Source organism: Cinclus cinclus, chromosome 15 (genome assembly GCF_963662255.1).
Source record: "Cinclus cinclus chromosome 15, bCinCin1.1, whole genome shotgun sequence".
NCBI classification, from domain to species: Eukaryota; Metazoa; Chordata; class Aves; order Passeriformes; family Cinclidae; genus Cinclus; species Cinclus cinclus.
The window spans coordinates 8,327,316-8,354,055 of record NC_085060.1 but is presented as its reverse complement, the minus strand read 5'-3'; the positions used below and the strand labels follow the sequence as shown (position 1 = coordinate 8,354,055).

Sequence of the window (26,740 nt, the reverse complement as noted above, 5' to 3'; positions counted from 1 at the left end):
TTGTAGTAGTAGTAGTGCTGGATGAGCGGCTGGACTTCATGATCGCGAAGGACTTCTTAAAACCTGGACCGTTCCGTTCCTCCGGGCCCAGCGCGCTGTGAAGCACGACGGGGGAGGGGGCGGAACAGGAGCGGCCACCGTGAGGGAGCGCGCGCGCGCGCGTGGGGCCGCTCCCCCCCCCCCCCCCCCCGAGGAGCGCGCGCGCGGTGCCGCAGCGCCGCCCTTCGCCGCCCGCTCTGCGCACGCGCGCGGCACTGCGGCTGCGCGGCCGCAGCAGCGCGAGTCCCGCGTGCCCCCAACAACGGTTGCGGGTGAGCGCTGCGCATGCGCGCCGCTCCTTGTGTGTCTGCCTCTCGCCAGCCCCGCTCGCTCGCACCGAGACCTCACGGGGAAGTAGCGGCGGCGGGTGCGCATGCGCAGAGCAGCCGCTCCCCACACACCCCCGTCTTCCGTTTCCCGACCGCGCGGAGAAGCGCAGCGGCCGCAGCGGGAAAGGCGCGCGTGCGCAAAGGAGGCTGCGAGCGGCCCCCGCCGGGCTCCCGCCAATCGGGCACCGCCCCGCAGCGCCGCCGCGGCCCAGGCGCGCCGTGCGTGCGTGCGTGCGTGCGTCCGCTCGTGCGTGCGTGCGTGCGCTCGGCGGCGGCCGCGGCGCGTCCCGAGCCCCGAATGAACGCGCCGGTCCCGGCGGGCGAGCGGCCCTGAGCGACCCGCGAGCGGGGACGGGCCGTGCCGAGCGGCTCCTCCGCCCGCACCCCGCCCGCCGCACGGGTGAGTGACCGACGACCGACCCGCCGAGCGCCCGCTGCCCGCCCCGCCGCCGCTGCGCTGCGCGCCAGGGGCAGGCGCGGCGCCCCCGGCCCGCCCGCAGCCCCCGGCCCGGGGCCCGCCCGCCCTCAGCCGCCGCCGGTCCCGGGGCTTCAGCCGGCCCCTGCAGCCCCGCGAGGGTCGCGGCACCCCGCAGTATCCCCTCAGGGGTGCCCCGGCTGACGGTACCGCCCCCCTGCCCTCTCCCCGGGCCGGCGGTGCTGCTCGCTCCGCCCGCCCCGGCCCGCGCCCTCCTTGCAGGGAGGATCCGCCCCCCCCCCCCCCCCCCCCCCCTTGTCTCCCGGTCCCGTTTCCCCAGAAATTTCATGGAATCGGGAGGGGGTCGCCCTTCCCGCGTCCCCCCGCGCTCCCCCCAGCAGCCCCCGGCTGGGGAGGGGTCGGGCCCCGGCGGTGCCGGCCGGGCCCCGCGGGGAAGTCGGGCGGATCCTGCCCGGGAGATGCCGTCCTGCCCCGTCGATCGCCCGGGGAGGCGGTGGCAGAGGTGCCGCTATCGGCCCATCTCCCGCTCCCCGTGGGAGGATGTAAACTTTCCTGGAGATCCCTCAGCGCCGTCTGCCAGATCTCCCTGACCGCGGGCTCTCTCTGTGTCATATTTAGTCACCTGCTCTGCTCTCATTGTTCAGGCTTTCGAGGGTTTGCCCTTTTCCCCTCACATCTGCCCCCTCTTCGGTGTCTTTTTGGGGTTTTTTTAAGGAAGTTGAATGGATAAATTCCCATCCTACTTTTTATAGTGACTGTAGGATGCTGTGTGAATGTAAGTCTTAGATAAAAATTTCTATGGGACCTGTTATTTGGGTTCTCATCCACAGAACCCTATAGGATACTTTCCCATTCCCCCTTCTCCAAAATAAACCTCCCAGCAATGGGTGACCAACCCGAGAAACTGCGAGGCAGTTGTAAGCTTGTGACTGGTATCTCCTGCACTGAGCATCTTGGAAAAATCAGCACAAATATTTTCTGTAGCTTTTCCTGAGAGACCAAACCACTTCAGCATCTGTAGTGGCATTTTCTGAAGCTTGTTTACTTCTCACAGATTTTCCCTAGGTGGCCTAAATTTTCTTCACAAATATAAATTCTAATTTTTTGAAATGTAGTTTGGGAATTGTACAGTTCACATAGCAAAACAAACTTTACAAGTGCAGCGTGTAGGTTACCGTTGTTTGAAGGAAATACAAGTGAGATTTTAACTCCTGTAATCAGGCTTCTGAAACATGTTTGGGCAATAAATAGAAATTAAGAGTCCAGGTTACTTTCCATTCTTTTATGCTGAACAATGTCTCATGCACTGAGCGCATCCTGTGACCATCATTCAGCTTGCACTTTTATATTGGGAGATCTTGTCTAGAGCTCAGTAAAGTAGCACGGAAGCTACAGGAGGGTGTGTAACCTGCTGCCTTAAAGATAAAATAAAGATGCTGTGAGGGAAAGCACCATATTTAATACCTTAGTGCACATAAGAAATGTGAATGCAAATGAACCCGAATTTTTTGGTGAAGAGTGGTTGAGCGAATTTCTGCTTGTGTGATTCTAGGGAATGTGTAACTTGTCATTTCTTAGATCAAGCCCGTGGAAAATTGATCTGTATGGAATAATCTTTGTGTTTATAGCATGTGTGTTCCATTTTGGTGGAGACAGAGAAAATCTCCCAGCCAGTGATTCCAAAGTACGTCACTCCTTGTGATCCAGTCTGTGAGACTTTGACAAAGCTGACAAGCAAGATTCTGTCAACCATAGATGTAATCACTATTTCTTGTAATTCTTACTCATTAGCTAGCTTTTTAAATGTGGAAAACCAACATATTCAGCTCTTTTTAAGTTGCACTTTTTTTTTTCTCATTCCAATGAAATGTAGCTTATACTTGGCAAACTAGATTAGTTGCTCTGGATGATTTAACTTGAGAGATGAAAACAGAATTCTGAGTACTTGCATTCAGAATTGTGGAGCTGTAGCTGCATAACTTAGTTCAACTTTCTCAGAAAATGTGTTTTGTTTCTTTTTTTAATGGACAGGCTAAGTGCATTTTGACACAAAGAAAAGTGATCCAAGAGCAGTGTATTCTCACATTTATGAGAAAGGAAATATAATTTATGGAGAGGTCTATAGATGTTTCTCAAGCTCAGGGGTTTTTTTCTACAGTCTTTAAAAATGTATAAATAGGGAAAATGCCCAAAGAAACAAACAAAAAAAACAAAACCAACCAAAAGACAAAAGGATTAAAACGAATGCAGAGTTGAAAAGAAAACTTTTAGATACCCTTGTAAAATGCTTTCAGAGTAATTTAATCTGATAGTGAAAAGAATGTGAATTTCATTTTTGGCCTGTTTGAGTTTTGAATAATTTTTCAAGTGTTAAATTATTTGTAATGGTGAAGTATTTAAAAAACATATATTTGCTTTTTTTTTTTTAACATCAGCATCCATGTATCGAGTAAAGACTGGCATTATTTTTAACTTCACTGTGAGGCTTAAAAAATCTAATTATGCAGAAGTACTTGAGGAAGTCAGGCTGTGTCAGGTTCTGGTGCTGCTGCAGTGATGTGCACTGAGAGGTGGAAAGCAGCAAGCTGTGAGAAGGTTCTTTATAATCTTGTGTCCTGGAAAGTTTTTTTTTTCTATAAATTAAATATGATTAGAACCACTTCAAAATTTTTTAATGTGTGTTATAAATTACTTTCACTTTCTAAAATATAAACTTGCTGCTTAAATTGAAGGGTAGCTCTTGTTTTAATAGTAATTCTTGTTCCTGAGAGTCAATAGGACCTTTACATGTGTACAAGGAAATTCCTGATCTTACTTTTAATAACTGGTATCATTGGTGTCATATTTTAATAATATAATCTGAATATAAAATGAAACCGGTAGACCCAAGTGATTGTGTGTGTATATACCACACTGTTTATACAAAACCAGAACTTTTTGCATTTTACATTATTTTGTTAGTATATTTCTAAACAACCCTGTGTGATTTATGTTGGTCTATTGAATGTGAGATGTAAGCAAGTAAATCTTTGATATTACTTCCTGCTTGTCTTTTGTAGGTCTTTTTCTGCTCCCAAATATCATTTAAGTTTTAAAAATGGCTCAGGTTTTTATTTTTTTAATATACATACATACATATAGATATATATATGTATGTATCTGCCTATCTACGTGTCTCTTCAGGAACCATTCTTTCTCCTCAGAAGCGATTACAGAATAGTCTCATTTTATTTTTCATTTAGAAGAATACAGTTTAATAATTATTTTGTGCTTAACGCTTAAGGACTCCCTATTGCCTCTGCAAAAGGGTGTGACTAGTTTATCCAGATTGGCACATTTTTTGTGCAAATCAGCAAGATCCAAAATCTTTGCATTCTTGTTCTGAGCGTGCATCAGCGGCGTTGCAGTCAGAAGAGAAAGCAAATGAAGCTGTTGGGAGAGCAAAGGCGAGGGGGACAGGACAGGCACCTTTTGAGGCAGGAGTTTTGCAGTGAGCAGTGCAAGGCCAGCAGTGACAATCTGTGAAAACCTGTAGGAGCAGGAGGCAGCAGGAGTGTCTGTCAGCAGGAGGAGTTCCTTTGCTTTCGGTTAGGGAAGGAGTGAGTGATCCCAGCATTATGGGCTTCTGACAGCGCTGGGGAGCACCGGCTCTGCCCATGAGAGTTCCAGAGACCAGCCGTGCATTTTCATGCAGATCTGTGCCATTGTAGCCCAGTCCAGATGTTTTGCAACTCTGCTGTCTTATTTATGGCTGGATTTTGTACTTTTTTCCAACACAAATATCAAACTCTACGGTGGCTTTTCTTACATAGCCGAGTAGTCTCTTAAGAGAAAAGCTGAGGAGAATTTTGTTGCAGTTGTGGCAAATTCTGGTAGGAAGGCTCAAATCTCCCAGGTAAAAAGCTCTAAGTAAGTCTGTTTGAAGAAGATGTTTTTAAAATTTCTTGGTAGATGTAGAAGCAAATGAACATAGACTTCTCAATACTGGGCCAAGAAATTAATACACTCATTGGATATTTTCAGTTTTGCATGAGCTGTGTCTGAGTTGGGCACTGTGACCTCAGTGTTACATTTTAAAATGTGTTGCTGGTAGCACACGAAAAGTTTGTGATTCATGAGTTTAATTTTAAGTTACTTTTCTGAGCTGAGAACAGCAGCTCTCATACACTTACTGAAACCTGGTGTTGTACTGCCAAACTAACTGTGGGTCACCGAGAGGTTTCTACTGCAGCACCTTAGTCACAGAGGTGTGTAAAATTTTATTCCTAATGCTGTTTGAGTAGCCACAAGACACCTCTGATACCAAAAATGGTAACATTTTATCACCTCATCTCTTTGCTCTTCTGCCTGGAGACTTTGTGGGCCTTTACAGCCAATACCTGTGCTAGAGGCTGTGCTGGACTCTGGGTTTTCCTTTGCTTCTGTTTTTGAAGAAGTTTAGTAGCATGAATTTCATTGCGTGTACTTATTTATTTATTTATTCCTTTTCTACAAATTTCTTTCCTGTAATAAATAACTATAAAAATGAGTTGTGGTAACTTTTTTCCCCCGATGATTCTCTTGTATTTCCCACTTCTTTTCTATTTTCTGCCTTTGTATTAGCATCCAAAGTTTTATTTTAATTCTCAAACTTTCCTTTAGCGTAAAGAAACTGCATTTTCTTGCTGAAAAAATTTCATTAAAATTTGGCAAAATACCGCGTCTGCCAATTGCTTGTTTATTTGGCTATATTGAAGCAGCATAAAGAAAAGGGACAAATCACTTCCAAGCATCCAATCCAGTATTTATAAAGCTGTGTTAATTTGCCTTTTGTTGATGCTAACACGCTGATAGCAGGTTTTTTTTCCCTGTAGCATTGAGAGGATTGCAGTGGCATTCTAAGGTCATTTAAAATCATGACAAGCTCAGTCGGACAGAAGAAAGTCTCCTCCAGACAAAGGAAGTGTGGGTTCTGTCGGTCGAATAAAGATAACGAATGTGGGCAGTTGCTGATGTCGGAGAACCAGAAGGTGGCGGCACATCACAAGTGTATGGTGAGTGGCCGGGAATGGGATGGAGCCGGGAAAACGCTGCAAACACGTGGTAAAGCCAGCCAGGTTGAAACTGGCACACACGATTAACCACTGCAGTTCGGTGGGTTTCGTATCTGTGAATTTCTCTATCGCCTGTACCCTTAAAAATTAAAATACAGGTTTTGTCTTTGCAATTTCAGTTGTTCTCGTCCGCGCTGGTGTCTTCACACACTGATAATGAGAGTCTTGGTGGATTCTCTATTGAAGATATTCAGAAAGAAATAAAGAGAGGCACAAAACTGGTAAGTCTCTATTTTGGCTTTTGAAAATGGAAGACAGTATTTTCATACTTTCCATGAAGTTTGCAAAGAGTTGTTCAGTGTATTTAATCTAATATTTTCTGTTAGGTTTCAGGAAGAAACCTGCCTTCTAGGGTCCTAGAAAGTGTGTTATTGTGCCTTACCAGTCTTTGGGTTTGCTGCCAAAGTCTAGTTTTAACTACCAAATACACTTTTTGTTCCTTTTATATTGATTTAAAAAATAGTGCTGTGAATATACAGGGCTTATGAGGTATGTGGGTACAGTTGTCATTGTAACTCCACCAAATTAAAAAGTTTAAGCAGTAATGACTTTTTTAGTTCCTAAGAAGCTAATTCATGAGGATTTTTAAAAAAATTATTCCTTTATTTAGAGCTAGTTGTTTTCCATTTGGGGACTGGAGTAAGGCTCTTTTTAAAATAATTTTAGCAGATGATCAGTTCACTCCTCACATTAAGACCTTCCAGCTTAGTTATTTAAAGCACTCTATGTATTTACCAGTTCTTGGATCACTAACAGAAGTCCAAAGTATTATTGTAGAACTACAATTTCATAATAATAGTCTACTATTTCATCTACTCTTTCATTTGAATCTTTTCCAATCCAGGGAATTCAATTTACTCTAATAAGCTGAAGCATAAAGAAATAACTGTTCACAAGTCATTCATGTTGTGATTAGGACTTTCCAAAGAACATAGTACTAAATTAAACTACTGATCATAAAGAAACTTCTTGATTGCTGTGTCTCTTAAAGGGTTTTAAAGTTTTTTTCTTTTTATCTCTCAGGTGGTTTCTCTTTCTGCTTCTGAATCTCTTTATGTTCCTTCTATTGTAATGGCTCCATTCTTGTAGCTCACCAGCTGTGTGTACCAGGCACTTCGTTCAGGTTTTTGTAGAAAACCTGGTTCTGGTCAATCTAATGGATTCATAGTCCTGAGTTGTTTCCTCTTTGGAAAAAACGTACAAGATAATCTTAGATCTTGACTTAGGTGCTGTGTCTCTGTAGCTGACAGAAAGCTGCAGAATCACTCTATGGAGGAACTTGTCTTTCTCCATTGGCATGTAGCAAGTTTAAAGGTAAAGGTTTATCATTAGCCCAGTCCCTTCTCTCAGGTCTCTTGCTGGTCTAGCCTGGTCCATTCTGGGAGAACACATTCAGCAAAAACCTCAGTGCACTGAGTGAGGTGAATATATTGATGGTGTGGGCTCAGTCTGTGCTCCCTCAGGAAGTGCTGCTCGCCAGGTGGGCACTGACAGTGGGGACCTCATTACCAGAATGACAGTGACAGGATGGAGAGACTTGCTGATGGTAATAGACCTGTCTGAGAAAAAGTGGTATGTTCTGGTGGTAGGCCAGTCTCTTATGAGGGCTAAATATTTAGAAATACATGTCACTGGTATCTTAATATTTTTAACTATCTGTATTAATCCTAGTATCTGTGAATGGAAAGGTTTGGGGTTTTTTTTTTTTAATAAGATACCTAATTTGCAACTTATCAAATTTCTTATATGCCCAATATACCGTGACTTAGTGACCATTTGGACAGCAGACACAAGCCAGTGGAGTAAGTATTTTATTAGAAACATGGATAAAATGTGTGTGCTCTGTTTCACAGATACTTCATGGTGCTCATAAAAATAAAATTTTCATTTAGTCATTTCTGGCTTTTAAAAAAAATGAGGTTCCAACTGAACTTGATTGGCTGGATATAAAAGCCTAGGCTTTTCTAAAGGACTTTGATCAGCAATCATTATGTATAAAACCATACTGTATAACAGATTTATGAGATAAAATGCCCATACAAATTAGATAACAACTAGGGAACAGTATATAACTTTACCATTTCGGAGCTTGCAGAGGAGTACATGGAGATGATCCAAGGCTTGACATTTTTACTGTTCAGTTGACTTCATTAAAATTGAAAAACAGGCTGGTGGTATATTTGGTAATTTGGTGGTATATTTTTTTGGCATATTTGAGAGTAGCAAGGAGAACTTGACTAAACTAGTGCAGTGGAGAAAAAAAATGTATCCACAGATATATATATATATATATATATATATATATATATATGTAGGAAGTACCCTACATTGCATACTTACATTTGGAATTTATTGTAATCTTTTGGGGGTGTGGGCAATATGCACAATACAAAGAAAAAGCTCCAGTTGTCTTCAGAGGTGAGTTTAATGGGAAATCCTGAGATTTGGGGGAATATTAAGTCAGTAGGGAAGAATGAAGAGAAACATTTGGTGATACTGTCAAGTACTTCTTTTCCTACCACATATAGAAGGACCATGAGCAAGTTAGAAGGCAGATAGCTGCTGTTAACTATGTATTTGATACAAGAAGAATTAATGGGAAAGAGGAGTAAAGCAACAGCCTCACTTTTAATCCATTTTGCAATATAAGTATAAAGAGCAAAATTTAGTTTAGTTGAAATAAATCCATTGCATTTACCAAATATTTCACTAAATTCAGTGTTTTGGAAAGGACTCAGGGACCGAACTGTAGAAAAAAAAGTAAAGTTAGCTGCTGATGCTGAGGTAAATTTGCAGATCATTAGTATTTCAGACTGCAGGATTCATTCTCAAATGGGTGTCATGTTTTTTTTTTCCTTCTTGCCTTTATAACGTAATTCAGAACTAAACAGGTACAATTATAATTTTAACTTTTCCAAAATGGTTGGTACAGACTGTCATTGTGAGAGGGATATTCAGGTGAATAGCTGTGTCACTTTCATCAGATACAGTCCACAAAAACAAATTACTTATTTTCTTTGAGTTGATAATGGTGGTTGAGTTGATAATGCATCTGATGGTTATTGCACTGTTGCACACGTGCATCAAATTACTTAATTTTAAAATAAATTATGCAAAACACGTGAGAGCAGGAAGAGTAATACCAAGTGCATGAATCCATTTGTTTTTCACCAGGAGTGGTAAATATATTCTTTTTGAGCTCAGGGGTATTAAACAAAAAGTACCCTGAACTGTGCTTTCTTTTCCTTTCCAGATGTGCTCTTTATGCCACTGTCCTGGAGCGACCATTGGCTGTGATGTGAAAACGTGTCACAAGACATATCACTACTACTGTGCTTTGCATGATAAAGCTCAGATAAGAGAGAAACCTTCACAAGGCATTTACATGTAACTATTATTTATTTGTTATGTTTGGTTTTTAATTTGTATTTTACATTCTTTGTTTAAAAAACAAACAACAGAGCTAAACAAAACCCCACTTTGGAATCTAAACAAAACTGTTGCAAAAAATTCTAATTAAGATTGTGGCATTCAAAGTAGTGATGTGCTAGAAAAGCATATTTTCACTGCAAGATTTGTGTATCAGTGAGACTTATAAGTGGGAGAAAAAATGTACTGGCATTTAAATTTAAAAGATGAGTAAATAATCTGTAATTCGTGACTGACTTGACAGTTTTCAACTACTTTGTTTATAGGATTTTATGTCGAAAACACAAGAAAACTACGCATAACTCTGAAGGTAAAATTATTCCATATAAATTTTTCCCATTGTAGAAAGATACTTGGTTAAATTTAATTTTTCTGGAGAATATAAATGTTTTCAGTAAAAATTAGAACTACATTTTTTTGGAGAAACAATGACTTTAGAAGCCCATCTTACTTCTGTATTTTCTCTAAAAATTATTGACTGAGGCAGAGAAAAACCCCAGCCATAAATTTTAGGATGTTCAAAAGATATGATGTTCCATAAAACCAAAATTTGGGTAGAAGTTATGCATTCCCTTCTTGGAAGAAGCTGGCTTATATTTGTAGTTAAGTATTCACAATATTAACATCTGAAATATTTTGTCAGGTAACAGCTGATTTTTACTATTGCTAGTGTTCCTAAATATGAATTTTTTTTTTTACTAGTAAATAGAATTTAACTTTTGAAAAAAGAAACACCCAATAGTAGAGGAAGAGGGTTATGATGAATTCACTTGCAGATAAGTTTCTGAATCATACTGATTTTAAAAAAGAGTTTTATGGATCCATTCATGAAAGCTGTGTAGCTTTGTAGAAAAGAATAGTGAAATGCCACAAATGTAGATATATTGGGTGGTCTATTAAAATTCCAAACTAGTTGTACTATTGGGTATTTATTAAAGTATTTTGCTTTTTTTCTGCTGTATCTGTATTTGGGTAAGCAAACAGTTAATAGTTTATTTCTTGTATTGCTTTCAACTGAAATTCATCAGATTTAACTAATTAGGAGTATACAACTGTTTAGTGAAGATTAAACTTCATAAATTACTTCAGTCTCCATGCCAAATATATTTTTAAGATAATATATTGCTTTTTATGCTACGAGTAGTAGACTTATTAATGGTAGAGTTTTGGATGTTATTTCTATGTTCAGAAACATGGTGAAGGTAGCAGAAAATATCAAAGAAAATGAAATTTTTTTTAGTCTACTTATGTAATTATTGTTGTGTGCCTGTATATAAAGCTCTTAATTTTGCTGGGTTTAAACAAGAAAAATAATATGTGTAATTTGTTCTCCAAAGAGAAGGGGCCACGTTGTCTTGTAGTTTGGCACTTTGTTTTGGGGGTTGCTTTGTGTGTTAGCAGACACAGAATATGAAAGACATTTTTGAGTCCAGAGAGATTAATCTCTTTAATTGATATTTTAAAATAATATTTTAAAACCAGCACAGTACTTACTCACAAATGTCTCAGTGTTTGACATGTGTTTAAAAATGCCTCCAATTCTGCATGGATTACTTTTCCTGCTTGGATTCCTTGCAGGATCTGAACTTGTGCTTTTCTTTAAGAGTTTTCAGAAACCATTATCTCCAATTTTGCAGTGTCATTTTCTAACAGCAAAGGCTTTTAAATTTTATATAGATATATTGGGAAAAACTAATGGGCTTTTAAATTAAATATTGATGATGGTAGTTTGTTAAAACATTAATCTAGACTCATATGAAGAGCCTCGTGGATTAAGGGTAGGAGAGAAGAAATATACAAAGTCACTCAGAACAGCTGAGGCCAGAGAACCCCACAGGATATTATTTAACACTTTGCACACATTTTTTTGTTTAAAATATTTACTTCTGTCATGCTTTATACTTCTGGAAATAGCTTTGCACTTCTAGAGTCATGCGTGTCTGTACTTCACATTCCTGTTTTCAGTTCTTTATTGAATATTTCACTGAAATTCCACCTGGTGCTCCTTCCCAAAGAATATGTTTTCTTTTTAGTTCATACAGTTTTGGAAACTTTAGCTATAAAATAATTATTAATTGCAGTTGTATTAAAAAAAAAAAAAAGCTGGAGCTCTTTTGTGATATACCTCCTTTAGATTAAATAAAGTAGAAACACATATTGCAAATACCTGATACAATGCTCCAAGCAATTTCCATAGCAGTGGTATTTTGCTACATTGAACACTAATTAACTTTAGTAGACAGAAATTACTGGGTGGTTTTCAGAGTTTCAGAATGGACTTGGGAGGTTTTTTTTCCTTAATACTTAAATGCTGAAGTTTGCTCAGTGAAATGACTGGAAGGTGTTGAATGGTGAGATTAAGCTTTATATATGTACTTTGTTTGTTTCTTGATGAAAATGTGAATGTCAAGGAGGCATTTAAATGTGAAAGAATGGTGGTGTGTGAAACCAGATAAAGGACTTGGCAGAGAAGAGTGACTAGTCTAGGCAGGGAAACTAGATGTTAACATAGTGGTGCTTTTTTTTTTAATCTTGTTTTAGTTTCATTTTCATTAATCTTTGCTTAGCAGTGTTTTCCTAATAGAACAGTTGTGGTTCTGTCACCCAGTGCTGGAACCATCAGCCCTTTTTAATGGAAACTTAACTGCTCCTTCTCTGGGTTGTTTTTTTTTGTTGAGATATTATTATTATTATTATTATTATTATTATTATTATTATTATTATTATTATTATTATTAATAATAATAATAATAATAATGATGATAATGATAATAATAATAATAATTTATTGCAGTTTTTTGTCTTGGTCAGTTAAGAACATCTGTGAGTTCTTATACTTGGTTCTTTGTATCCAGATTTAATGTTCCAGTCCAAGTATTTTTATTCTGTCACTTATGTTAGTAGATGTTAAAAGAGTTTTTAGGAGTGTTTGGTTTATCCAGAACAGTTTCTTTTTGCAGGCAGCACTTGAGATTTTTCCTTCCCTTCCTTAGAAAATTGATGTTTCTGGGGACATACTTGGCTGAGTCTGAGATCTGGCTCATGTACTTTGGTTAGAAGTTCTAGTTTAAAAAGACTTGTCTATTAAACACTTAACAACAGTTAAAGAGAGTCTCTTGAGGCTGCATGGAAATGTTCTTGAAGGACCAATGTTGGAATTAAGTTACCTGCTAAGACTTAATAAAAAGGACCTCATAGGTGTTTTTTATTGCTGTTATGAAATTCAGGTGGTGTGAGGATTCATCAGACTCATCAAGGCAAAATTAATGAGTAATGGGAATTAATTTTTTCTTCACTTGACAGGACTTGATGAACTACCTTCTGCTTTCCTTGAATATAAAAATGTGAAACAAGGCAGCAGAGTACTGTGCTCTTGAATTCATTATCTGTTTCAACAGATTGTTGGGTTTGTCTGATTTATCTGTATGGTCTGGCATTTAGGTGACATAGAATAAGAAAACTGTATTTCTCCTATATTTCCTTTGTGTAATTCAGAGTGGTTTTCCTGTGCTTTGTTCCCATTAAATGGAAAATTAACATCTAGGTTTTTTCCTTGCTTGCTACAAATTTAACAAAATAACTGAACCTAAGGTAACACCTTCATTCATAATTTTAGGGAAACTGTCTAAATTTTCAGTACCTAATAGGTTACAGGAATTAGTGCCAGGTTTTTTTTAATTATCACAGCTAGCCATTAGTTGAATTACTGTTCAGTTTGATACAATTGCATTTATTCTTTTTGAAGAATGAAGTATTGTTGAACTAATGTTTTGGAACTGTTTGTTGGAATTTATTCCAATGTACTGGAAATAATTGTTGAAAAATGAAGAAACTGGCCTCTCTCAGTTCCTGCAGGTGGGGCTGCCCTGGCTCATGTATTGAATTTAAAACAAATTCAGCTGATGAGGAACAGTTTAATATAAACTAAGATAAGAATGTAATTTCATCTGTTACACAGTGGTAAGACAAAGACTAACGAAGAGCTGTGTGACTTCTCTTGCTCATGTTCAAAGCAGATGCTTGAGAGCTATGGGTTCAGAAAATGAAATGCCTGTAATTTCTGTTGTAGCTGTGCTCAGAGCCTCAGGGAATTATGTTTCCACAGTGGAAACAAGGACATTCTCTGCCTTAGCATCCTTTTCATGTCGTTCTAAAGATCAGGCCTGGAATCTGTGCTGCTCACACTGCTCAGTAAGTTGAGTCAGGATGGTATTTTTCTGAGACCTATTTAGAGACACGTCAATCTGTAGTGCACTGAGTACTTTCCCAAAGTGGTGTGAAAACCTGAGACTGGCAGGAAAAACATCTGCAACTTTTTGGTATTCTAGTTAGGTAACATTTGACTAATCTTTGGATTCTTCAAGCAATGTTTGTTCCCTGTTGCATTTTCTGTAGCACTGCTCCCAAGCACAGGTTTGGCTCGGGATGTTTGCAGTAATAGTCAGGTATAAATATTTCTGTAATGTTGCAGTTTGGGGTCGTTTTGATTTTGACAGTGATAAAATTTTCCCGGGTTCTGCTAACTCAGCCTGCCTGGTGCTTTCTCCTGCAGAATGCTCTAGGTGTGGCATCAGATGTGTCCAGGTGTTCCCACAGAAACAGTTGGTCCAGGCAGGAATGAGCAGTGTCCCATTGTAGACTAATGAGGGTTTGTGCAGAAGCATCCAACTAAGCTTTTCTTATGGAAAACCACAGGCTAATGGAAAAGGAAAAATGTGAAAGTCATGTGGTGAATGGCTCCTGCTGTCTGAGGAGCTGGGAGCTGTCCTGTGGTGTTCTAATTCTCCCTCCCATCTAGGCTGGGTGCTACACAGAGGCTTGAGCTACTCAAGTTCATCAGACCAGGGGTCATAAGCTTTGTGATTGTGCAAATAAGCCAAGTGCATCATCTGTCTTCAGTCTTTGCCAGTGTTTCTTTGCTTGAAGATGCATTTAAATTGTGTGGTTAGTAAGGACTGTTTTATTAATTTTCTATGTTAAATGTACTTAATTAAAGAAATCATCTCAAGTACATCATAACAAATAACTTTTGGATAAAAATCATCAGTTCCTTGAATTATCTGGAGATTTTGGAAAACATATTAGTGGCAGGGCCTAAGGGGTAATTTAATTTTTTCCTCTCCACTCTTACTTTGGTTTAGATATATTTCGTGTAAGTTTTTTTCCCCATTGAAAAAGATAACCCAAAATTATATTCAGTATTTTGGTTGTTAATTTCACATCACCTGCGGATAAAAACTACTATTATTTCATTATTAGTTTGCTTGATTTTGTATTTGCTTGCAAGGGGTTTTATGCAAATCCCTGGTTCTTATTATTGCTTATAGATGTATCCACATTTTTAGTATTAACTACTATTTTACTAGTATATAGTAAAATACTAGTATTTACTAGTATTTTAGTATTAACTACTGGGCCAATAAAACTCTTTTTGGTTTTTTTTTTTGATGTTTCTTTTCAATTTAAAATAATGATGTTGGCTTATATGGTTTATTGGGTTTCAGTCATAGTTTAAGGAGATTTTATCTAGAATGCTGAAGTACTCTTTTCTTTCTCTGTTATATTCCGTTTCTCTTCTAAAAATCTAATAAAATTGATTTTGTTCCTTGAATTTTTAGTTTCTCTTTTATCCCAAATGCACTGTAAAACTTTGCCTGCATATGTGTGATTTCAGATTTATATAGCAGCATGTCTCAGCCACCTCAGCATTCTGTGCCTTGGCTTCTTTGTATGTCCAGTCCTACTTGCAAATATATTTTGCCAGTAATCTTGGCTTTTATCTTCCTCATGCAAAATCAGCCTCCTTTGTTTCTGGCTCTCTTACTCTGTTGCTTCAGGTAATGTAAGATGTCAATAGAACAGTATTTATTGTACATATCCTCTTTTTACTTGTTTTTTCACAACCTTTGAATCACTTAATTCTTTTTTACTTTGCTTTAACCTGGCTTTTGGAAAGGGGTGATTCCATGTGTATTTCAAGCTGATGCAGTATGGATCAATGATATCTCAACCTCTTCTCTGCCAAGCCTTATTTTAAACAGCAAAACATCTTGATCCTTTTTCCTTCTAGTCATGATCAAAGGAGAATTTTTAGATTTCTCTCTGAAGCTGAATCTCCCTGTTAACAGTTGATGTAATACAGCATTTTGTTGGCCTTACTTCTGTGGTAGTTGGTACTGCTCACGGATTTCCTAAGTGCAGATTAGGGACTTGTTGGTACTCATCTGAATTTACAATATCATATTCCTTGGTGCTTTTTAAAATGTAGATTGTTTCCTCTTGATTTCTACCCTTATCCCCCCCTCCTTCTCAGGCCATGTTGTGTATTGGGCTCTTTTCAGATCTAGCATTTAGGGACTTCTGAGGGAAGCTCGTAGAAACCCCCTTGGAACATTTTAGGTAAAGTTATATTGGGAAAATTGTCATGATTTTAAAATCCAATGCAGTTATGGGATATGGGATGGGGGGTACTTGAAGAGGGAATTCTAGGGATTCTAGGGAATCTCAGGGGATTCAGAGGATGGATGATATCCATGATAAAACATCACCTGGTCAGGGAGGAGTTGAACAACTTTTTGTGTTTTCCTTAGTTCAAGCTGACATGAGAAGTTGGAAACACTCAACCATCAGATGCCAGGGACACAGGGTAAGCTGGCAGTGGGCTTGAGGGGAGGGATAGGGCACCCACCAAGCTTTAAATGAAACATGAAGACTATCCAGAGTAGATGTGTTTGAGAGCTGGTTACAGCCTCCCTGTTCTATTCTGCGAGTCCAAGGTGCTGTAAAAACGAGGAGCTGTAATTTTTGCGGTATCCACCTTGAAGGACAGACGTGCTAGAGCAGATCCTCACATCTTGGTGCTGTTACTCTATAGGTCCACTTCACTTGGTGTAGGAGATGTAGATCTTCAAGGAGTTGTTGTATTTTAGTGAAGGGGGGGTCATGTAGCATCTGGATTGTAATGGTGTCTGAACTTCTCTCAAAGTCATAGTTTTAAGCACAGAAGAGGCTTTCTCCTTTGAGGAAAGCTGTGCATTCTTCATGGGTTTTTATCTTACACTGAAACTATCTTTTAAAACTGCAGCATTTTTACTTTTCATATCCTAAATCTACTAATAATTATAGACTAAAAAATAGCACTTAAGAACTTAGTCTGTTAGGAGGCTGACATTTCTTATAAGAAGTTGGTTTTTATAAGGTGTGCTTGGTTTTTAGCAATTACAGCTCACTTCTGCTTTTGTAAGTGGGCCTGTAAAGAGTTCAGAACATGCTTTACTGTTATTGTTGAAAATAAGGGTGGACTGAGAGGTGGAAAGCATTTTGGCTGACAAAATTTAAAAGGAGCTTTGGAAAAAATAAGGAACGGCAGTGAATGGACTGTGTTTTGCTTCATCAAATCCAGTAGGGAAGTCCATTGAATTACTGTGGAAGGAATATTTTTAACTTGTTGATGCCATTTAAAGGGTCATGGGTTTAACAGTCACATTTTTGTGGGAAAGTTTTTCTAGAATAACCATCTATGATTTCCGTAAATGTAAAAACAGAGAAAAATATTTACAAATTTCTTTGAATAATCAGTGGAGAGTTCATATGATAAACAAGATAAGAGAATTCTTCTTGAAAGAGGTTTTCGGAGTGTAATAAAATTTGCTATATGCAGTCTAGGAGGTCAATATCTAAATTGCATAATTTTGCTTGGGGAATTTAGCAAGTGGTGACAAATGAAAAATAATGTTAGGTAGTAAATACTGAGAAGAAAATGTAAAATGTATTGGGTCATTACACAATCTGTGTCATCCTGTATTTAGTTTTTTCAGAGTAAAATAAATACTGCTTTTGACATGTAGTTTTAAAAGGGTAGTTTATATATTACAGGGATGTTGTAGACAGATTGCTGTGTCTTAGTAGCAACTTGGGCAAATCTGTATATACTGAATAATCTGTAAGTTTAAACCAGAATAATTTGCAGATCTGTGTAAATTTTAGTCTAACCTGTTGCGATGCATTTGGATGTGATGCCTGGAAATTAGTTTTCTGTCTCTCCTGAATAACTGAGCAGAAACTGTAGCTTTCTTGGGGATTAGTGACAGATACAATAGATGGAGCTGAACAGGATGTACTTGTGTTCCAGGCTGGGCCAGGGCTTCAGTTGTCTTCTCCCACTTGGCAGCTGTGGAATACATTTGGCACTTTGACTTTAAGTTTTGTGCAGTTGAGTCACTGTTATCATGAGATAGAAATGTGGTCTGATTTTTATGTGATCATAGGTAAGAAAGGGTGCTGGCAAGGCAGCATTTAGTCTCCAACTAAGATGTCCTATCTGGAAACTAAAACAATGTGGCAATATCCATCAAGTGAGTGTTCCAAGTCTTCTGATTACCATTTCCTTCTGTTTGGGGGCTCTCACTGATGTTTGTGGTTTGGATTTTGAGAAGAAAAGTCCTTCAGCAGTGTCTGTGTGTGTTCTTTAAACAAGTCTGCTGGAATATGTTTGTGGTTTGACCAGGGGTGGGTGCTACATATTAGAAGAAAAAAAGGAGGATGCTCCTGTGAGTAGGAAAGTTGTTAGTGACCGAATAGAGCTGGTTGTTAGATGTAGTTATCAGATACAATTTAACTAGGTCATATTGGAACTAATCTTAATCTTGCAGAATTGGTCTGTGGATCTTGTGCAAAGGACAGTGTGCCCAAAGGTTGGGCTCAGCTCTGTGTAGCATGGTATGTCTGTACTAAAAAATGTGTTCTTATCTTCTTAATGGTCTGTTAATACTTGATGTGGGATGTTGTCAGTGGGGATGATTTCCTCTAAACTGGAGGCTGCTTTAGCTGCAGATCTAAAAATATTCTGTAATGACATAAAATTGTAGATTTGTTTCACTGAAGGCAAAATACTTACCAGTTTTAAAGCTTGATGTTAATGTTATAACCCAATGGATTAATTTTTTTCTTAAGTCAACAGGCATCAATCAATTAATAAAGCAAGGAGAGAGGTATTTGGATACACTGGCATACTATGAAGGGCAATTTACATTGGAGTTTAAAATGCATCTTAAATTATTATCATATTTCATGGGTGAAAACACTTTCCAGTTTCAGTGTAGTTTAAATGAATGTTATTTTCAGTGAAGATGAAGATGTGTATGTGAGGACACATTTTAGGTCTGAAAGTAGAAGTTGTAAGAAACACTAAAACTTGTTATGTTATAAAGATGCAAAGCTGTGTGACATATAAAAAGTAATGTTTTCAGGATCTGCAGTTGCATGTTTGTAATAAATGGGGAAAAGCTGTTATTTTTATTTCTGACCAAAATTCAGAAAATACAAGTTGTTGTTTTTCTTGTCTGGTATCAGTGGGTTGTGGGATTTTTTTGTTTGGTTTGGGTTTTTTTCTTAGTGTGCTTTTTATAAAATTGTGGAGAATCTTATTTAATGATATTTTCTGACTTCTAAAGCAGATTTAGAAGAAAATATCAATGAACACGAATTGGAGCCTTCACCTCCCAAAGGAAAAAGGAGGGGTCGTAAGGGAAAGCCAAGAAAAACAAATTTAAAAGGGCAATCAGAAGACACTAGATCTACGTCCTCACATGGCACAGATGAAATAGAAAGCAGTTCCTATGTAAGCAGTAAATATGTTAAACTTCTTAGAAGACAGAATTGCATATTTCTTCTCTGAAATATAATTTTTCTTAAAATTTGCATTTGTCTGAGCCTCCAGCTGGTGGCCGCAGGCTTTTAAAATTGCAACCTTATTTGTATCCCAGCAGTATATTTTAGTAAAATGTTTTTCTTTCAGAGAGACAGGTCTCCCCACAGAAGCAGCCCCAGTGATACAAAACCTAAATGTGGATTCTGTCATGCAGGTGAAGAAGAAAATGAAGCTAGAGGAAAGCTTCATATATTTAATGCCAAAAAGGCTGCAGCACACTATAAGTGCATGGTGAGTAACAGTACTGTTAACCAGTTTATTCTGTGGATTTTGTCTGAATTGCTGTTTTGGATTTTAATACAGTACCCTCACATGTAATTATGCTGAGTATTGTCTGTATGCTGATGATCTCCTTAAGCACTGAAGTGTTGCAAAGTGAGCAATTCATTTATTTTCACTGCAGGCAATATGAATAAAAGTTGGCTTCACGCTAAGAGATGGAATTAGCTCAGGGAGACTCTTTAGCTTATTTAAAATGCTCCCTTAGTGTCTAAATGCATATGAAGTATTTAGAAAGGAAAACAGAAAACAGTTCTAAGTAAAAGAATCCTTCCCAAGAATAAAACAGCTTCACAGGCATTCAGGCACAATCTGAGAAGAATCCATGAACTTTGTTAATTTTCTGACGTGTGGATTGAGGCTGTGTGACTGAAGCAGAGTGTGGGATAAGGAAGTTCTAGAAGCTCTTGCCTTTAGATGATGACATTTACAGAACTGTCAGCCTGAACAGGATCTAATTGCAATGAATGGGAGCAGACAGGGCCACCTTTCATATCACTTGTTCTATGGGTGAGGTAGGGCTTTAACAAACAAACTTTAGGCAACAAACTTCACTGGTTCATGTTGTACCTCAAAATGAATGAACAGTCCAGGCAATCTGTGGAGTTACTCATTGACTTTCTGTACCCAGCCTCACTATACAGAGACTTGGTGTGTGCCAGCAGCTTCCAGTCTTACTCTAGCAAAGCTCTTTGTTACTTTGTCTACCTGAACTTCAGTTTAAGGCTCTTAAAGCTGGATATACCAGGATGATGATGGAAGGGATGGTACTTCTGTCCTTCATTTTCATCCCTCAGGATTTCACAGCTATATTGACATCAGGGTTGAACCTGAATTTACATATATGTCACAGGGAAAGAAATGGAATATTCCTGAAACACTGAGTAGTGTAATTGATAATATTGCCCATTTGCTACTTTATGCTTTCATCCTTTCATTATTTCTTGTCTACTGTTCTGTATTTTAAAATATATTTCTCCAAGGCAACATAACTCTAATTAAAGCAGTCAGGTGGGGATCAGATGGAGTACTTCAGTTGCTCAGCATAGGGTTTTTCCTAGTTTGTTGGTGAAGCACATGCTGTCTGAGATCACAAAACAGGATGTTCAGTGCTCAGTTATTCCTGTAAAGAAAAAATTTTCAATCATGTTGGTGACCTGACATTACTTCGACTTGCTTGTTTTACAGTTGTTCTCTTCTGGCACTGTCCAGCTAACAACAACTTCAAGGGCAGAATTTGGTGATTTTGATATCAAAACTGTACTTCAAGAAATCAAGAGAGGAAAAAGAATGGTATGTACCTGCAGAATGTGGTGAATGTATTAGTCATTCTGCTGAGGTCTGTATAGCTCTGCCTCCTTCCTTTTATGGAGCAATCTTTTCCATCTCTTTCTAAACACAAAATTAAAATAGATTGTTACTTGTGGGAAGGGCAGCCAGATAGGAATATTAGTTGTGTTTGTGCATGTTGTATTTGGGATTCTTTATGACAATATACATAATTGTTATTATCACAGAATCATATGATTCATATTAGCCATGCTGTAACTATAAGAGAGTAACAGCTTTGGACTTGTGTTACTAAAAACACACTGGGTGAAGCTGCACATAAAATTAGAGAATATGCAATTCTTGCAGTGAATATATTTTCTAACATTGGAAACAAACCAGTGTTTCCAACTCTTTTGGTATTTTAGTAGGAAAACATATTAAGATCTCAGAGGTGGGGAGCTGGTAATACATCACACAGTATTTTATTAAAACTCAGGATGTTTTTAAAGTGCTAAGAAATTTATGTGGGAATTAGAGGGAGAGTAAAAAAAACTAGCAATATTGTTCCTTGAAAAAAGTAATTTAAGACTCTTTATATATTAGTATACTAACTTGAGCAGCAATAAAACGGCCTTGGAAATGCACTAACCTGTTTTGCAATCACGTAGCAATTTTCTGTGCAACAGACAGGTAAGTCCTAGTGTTTGTGTTTTAGTGGGTTGGTATCTTACAGTTTCTGGTTTACCTTGTCTTTGATTAACTTGTCATTGGAAGGATGATCTGCCAGAGGAATTACTCTGTTCCTGAATGTTAGCCATAAATATGAGGAACACTAAACTGAATACTAAGAGAAAAGACTGAGATGCTGAATGTTGCTGTTCTCTTCTTTCCCCCTGACAGAAGTGCACACTCTGCAGCCAGCCTGGTGCTACTATTGGGTGTGAAATCAAAGCCTGCATAAAAACATACCATTACCACTGTGGAGTAGAAGACAAAGCTAAATACATTGAGAATATGTCACGAGGAATTTATAAGTAAGAACCTATGTAATTGTTGAATCTATGATGAAAGTAAAGATATTTCATGACACTTTTTCTGCTTAACTTGGCTAGTCAATATGTTCTTTAAAAAGAGGATATTATTTAAATTAAAATGGTATTTTTAAGTAGCTGTTGACTTTACGAAACATTTCAGTTCTTCTGCTGAATTAAAATTTCTGTAATGTTATAAATAGGAGAAATGAGAAAATTACTTTACTTGTATTATATTTTCCTTCTCCAGTAATCTGTAATTTAGATCAAAAAAACTGATATCATGATTCCTCCATATTGATGTGTTCATAGTGTCCTTCTGGGACTTTTTGGACCCCACAAATTTCCATCCTTCCTGAAGAGCTGTGGCTCGGCTGCAGCTGAGCTGCCTTGCTGTGCCCACGAGAGGGCATTCACTGAGCAGTGCAGTGGCAGTTCTGCAAAACTGGGTTTGGTCACAGTTTTGTTGGCTGATCTTGAACCTTGTTTTCCTTCTCAGTTTAACTGATGCTTGACTGAAAACTGTGAATGACTTAAGAGTTTGTTACTGACTTGAGCACATCTCAAAACAGTTTGAGAGATAAGTCATGTTTTGATGGATATTTTCACTGTAAATCCTCACTGTTCCTTTTATTGTGCCAGACTCTATTGTAAAAATCATAGTGGAAATGATGAAAGAGATGAAGAGGATGAAGAAAGAGAAAGCAAAAGCCGTGGCAAATCAGGCACTGACCACAATGACATTCCTCAGCAGCAGCTCAATGGAAACTAGGTATGGAAGTTACTCCTGACAGATCTGTTACCAAGACTGAAACACAATATACAATTAATGTAGTTTACTGCAGTCAAGTATTTAAATCTAGTGTATGCAGAGTACTTTTTATTGGCATACTGTAGAATGGGGAGGATTTGTTGGTTTTTAAACCCGGCTGACTTTGTTACAGTGTAAGAAGGGAGATCCTGATTTCTATTGCTAAATGTAGATGTAATGTCAGAGCTGTGAAATGCTTTTCTGTATGATCTAAAATTTACTATTGTTTTCATCATTTTTTAAACAGGTTCAAGGGACAGAGTTATAGAACTGGGAATGGCTAAGACATCATAACTACTAATTCTTTTAAATTGTTTTCTAAAAATCAGAAAAGGGTTAGTAACTTTTTACTACCCAACTCTGTTAGAAATTTCATTGAACTGCCTGAAACGTTCATGTGTGTGAGCCTTCAGTAAGTGGCAGAGTTTTACATGTCAATATTATGTAGTTTGTAGTCTGCAGTGTCTGGAAAAAAAATGAAACACTATATAAATGATATGTAATATGTACAGTGTCAAAAGTTAAGGCAGACATTGAAATGAAGTAAGATCTATATTTCTGGACTGAATAAAAACTTAAAGATTTGGAATGTGTAAGTTGTTTAGTGGATTCACGCAATGAGGGAAGGTCTTAGCTAGTTTAATTAACAGCATGGACAAGTCCGTGGTGGCAACGAGCTGGTACTTTGTGAATTTTGCATTTTCTTCCTGCACAACTTCGGAGGCTGTACATGGCAGAGCTGCTTTTGCTTGGGAAGCTCCCAGTAGGAAAGGACTCGGTGTACACGAAGCACGCTTGAACATTTCAGGTTGTTCCTGTTGGGATTGCTCATCCCGCCTGGCATTGTTTGCAGGAGGTTTACTTGAGCAGCTGTTGGTTCTGAGCTGTGAGCTTTAGAACTCATGCCAAAGGGCTGTAGTTCATTCTTTCCCCAAAAACCCACCTCTTTCTGTGTCCTGATATACAAAGAACACCTCACCAAGTGTGATTAAAACCCAACTGTACAAATGTTTGGACTTCGCAGCCCAATCTCTTTTACTTCAGAGAGTTACAACTCTTAACTCACTATGGAATTCAGCCACCATATCTGACATCCATACCTCAGGTGTTCTCTGTTGTGTGGAACACTTCATGTTTTGTCAAGAATGTGCATAAAGGTCCCATATTCTGTAAGAAGAATGAGGAAACAACCTTTTTTGCTAGATTGGTATTTATTTTTTAATCATATGACCACTATATGGGAAACTTCGTGTATCATCCTTATTGTTTTAGCGATTTTTTTTTCTTCTCTCTGTCAAGTCAACAATCACATAATGGAATTCTACTTGCTGGAATTTGATGTTCCTTGAGGGAACAATCAGATCTGGGCTATACCAAACCTAACAGAACAGTCCTCTGACTGCTTTCAAAACACCTTGTCATTTCTAATGATTACTGGCTTCTTCAATTGGTCTGTTAAAGCACATCCTCAGACTTATTTAAATAAAACCAAAAAGCTGAATCTAGTCCACATGTTTGTCTGTTGCTACCGCATCACCTTATTGTTTGTTTAGGGTTTTGACTTGTTTCACTCTGAACTCCCAAAAAAAACTTCTGCATTTGAAGGAAGGAAACAAGCAAAAGACACTGATTTGACTATAAACTGCTACAGTTCTTCTGTGATTGGTATTGCAAAACCGGTTCATTTGTAACATGAGTTTCTGTAGCATTTTTTACTTGTATTTTTAAGATTTAACGTGTGTCATTTGTCTTCTTATGCATTCCCTTAATGTCTTGAGGGACTCAATTACTGTATATTGGAGTTTCTAACATTTTACCTGTTAGAATTCAAACAATTCTGTTTGCTTTCCTGGAGAATAATCCTGTTTGGAAAGAAATATTGCTGTGTACAGAAAATATTCAGTTACTGCTCTAAACATGATGCCATTGATCATTTTTATTTTGTATTTGTAACTTTCAAAATTAAAAGTGTGACTTGAATTGCAATGACAGATCGATTATTGAAATTGTCTATCAAGGTGTTTTGTTTCTCCTAGAACATGAACATTTTTCAGCCACTCAGAGCAGTTTTAGAATGCAAAATAGCATCCTTCAATATTGAAATTACTTCAGTCTGTGCCTGGGACATGGCCCTCCCATGGAAAAAAGGCACTTTGTTTGCAGCTACTGTATTTAACTAAGTTTGCATGGGGTAGATCTGCCAGCATACTGACTGTATTTGAGACTGAGCTCTAATTCATTGTGTCAGTGGCTTAGTATAATATTCAGTCCAATAACTCACTTGTTATGGATAAATGACCCCATTCCATGCCTCAAAGAACCAGAACAGCACTTCACCTTCGGGTAGCAGAAAAGCAAGTGGCTGGTTTCCCTGTTACCCCTGTGTGCTGAAATGGCCTGGTGAAACTGTCATCAATTCAGAATTCATGGAAGCAAAGTCAAAAGCAAAGACCTTTTCTTACAAGCCTCAGATTTGTCATAACTGACTTCAACTCATGTATGCTGGGTAAAAGTGCCTTACAATGTACAAATTGTATTTATATGTTCCCAAGTAGCATCACCTGCTGGGGAGTAATTCTGTCGTGGTGTTAATATTTAGAAGAAATGTACCTCAGCAGTGTATTTACTGTACATCTCTTTCGTCCTTAATTGTAGTTTTAAAAAGCATGACAATGTATCATAGTATACAACATTTGCATCATTTTTCTAAAAAACAAAATACTGCCATTACTGGTTTTTTATGTGTATTTTAGCTTGGAATTTCAGACAGTCTGTCTGAATTTTTTGGGGTTTGTTTTGGTTTGCAGGTTTTGTTGGGGTTTTTTTGTTGGTTGGTTTGTTTGTTTGGTTTGTTTTGTTTTGTTTTTGTTTGTTTTTTTGGTAAAACAATGTAATCTTTGCAAGCATATACTGAAGATTATTCCAGAGCATCTACTGCCTTCCCAGAAATGTTAGAAGTAATGAAAGTGTGCTATAGGTGAACTAGGTATGTTTAAATTAGCTAGTTAAATTAATACAGTCAGTTCATTACTGAGATTTTTTTTTTACTAGGCACCTTCTGCTTTCATCTCACAATCAGAATTCAACATAATGAATTCAACAAAACTTGTCTTAAAAAACTGGTTTCACTTTAATTTTTTAATTTTTTTATTATTGTTACTTTTTGCCTTTGGGCATTTCTTTTGCTCACAAGAGGATTGTGTGCTGTTTAAGATGCCTGGAACCCTCTGAGAAGGGAGGTTTCTCCCCAGCTCCCTGCTCCCCTCCATTAAGAGATCTCCCCAACTCACTGTGGTCTCACAGATCTGTGGTTGTGCTATTCCCAGAAAGGACTGTGCCAAGGAAGAACAGGCATCACAAGGATCCTGTTCAAATCTCTTGAGGATGCAGCTGGTGCAATGCCAGAGTCCCAAGGTCGAACCCTGTAGCAGTGGGCTGTGTGTCCAGGGCAGGGGCAAAAGGAAGGGGATGGTGCAGTGTCAGGGCAGCTCCCAAGCATGAGGTGAGCAGAGGATCTGCTCCTCCAGGAGGGGTTGATCCACAGGAGCTTCTGTGATAAGGCTCTAGTAGAAGTCACACCTACACTCCACAAAGTCTCAGCTTTAGGTACAAAGAGCTGTACTGATCTACAGTGGTTTGAGTCTGCCAAATCTGGCTCTAAAATGTAGTGTCACAGAAAAGAGTTTGACTCTTACTCCTGCCTATAGGAAAAAGAACTTCATGCTAAAATGGAGTGAAAAATTAAGAGGTGATATCTGTTTGAAATATCAGACTTATCTGGCAGGTGATAATCAGTGCATTCCAAAAATATTAATACGCTGGATCAGATTGACAAGAAAATTAATCCTCATTAGATTAAATTAATCTGAAGAGAACTGAAAGTGCATGATAGCAATTAGTAACTCTTCTTCCATGTCACCAGAGTCAGATTCCACTATATTAGTGATGAAGGTGAAAAAACAACACAGCCCTTGATTTATATACTTGGTGAAGCAGTTCCTATACATACATATGTATGCACAGCCATTAGTCAGCAGTGACATCTCAGCCCTTAACAAATTCTGGAGAGCTGTTGCTTGTCAGAAAGCACTCAGGTTAGGCCAATGTTTGCAGCTTTTGCTCTAGCATATATTTACATTAGGTGTAAAGACAGGAATGTATGGAAGAGGGTAAATGCATTCCTATCTACAATGTTATGTATATTTTGTTCCTGTTATATTGGCTTTACTTCCAAAGTTGTAGTTTGCAGTATTAGTTTCTTTTTATTGGTATCCTTGCATATATATATTCAATAAATGAGTTACGAATTTCA

The 26,740-nt window shown here is 38.4% G+C and overlaps 1 protein-coding gene across 2 annotated transcripts; it reads left to right on the top strand.

Moving 5' to 3' along the window:
* Window positions 1-746: 746 nt before the first annotated feature.
* PHF6 (PHD finger protein 6) lies at window positions 747-26,740 on the top strand. 2 transcript variants are annotated; one of them, XM_062502925.1, is made up of 11 exons: window positions 747-768; window positions 5,658-5,837; window positions 6,017-6,118; window positions 9,151-9,284; window positions 9,593-9,636; window positions 18,782-18,945; window positions 19,123-19,266; window positions 20,503-20,607; window positions 21,487-21,620; window positions 22,260-22,389; window positions 22,676-26,740. In XM_062502925.1, the coding sequence occupies exons 2-10, from the start codon at window positions 5,700-5,702 to the stop codon at window positions 22,387-22,389; spliced, it is 1,095 nt and encodes a 364-aa protein (XP_062358909.1). In that variant the 5' UTR covers window positions 747-768; window positions 5,658-5,699; the 3' UTR covers window positions 22,676-26,740. The 2 variants fall into 2 exon arrangements, with proteins under 2 accessions (XP_062358909.1, XP_062358908.1); XM_062502924.1 differs by having other exon boundaries at window positions 18,779-18,945.

What these genes read in the sequence shown, in the direction of transcription:
- PHF6 (XM_062502924.1), top strand. Translation starts at nt 5,700, where the DNA reads ATGACAAGCTCAGTCGGACAGAAGAAAGTCTCCTCCAGACAAAGGAAG. An exon ending in CCTTCACAAGGCATTTACAT is followed by an intron (nt 9,285 to 9,592) that starts GTAACTATTATT and finishes CTTTGTTTATAG; the next exon opens with GATTTTATGTCGAAAACACA. An exon ending in ATGTCACGAGGAATTTATAA is followed by an intron (nt 21,621 to 22,259) that starts GTAAGAACCTAT and finishes TTATTGTGCCAG; the next exon opens with ACTCTATTGTAAAAATCATA.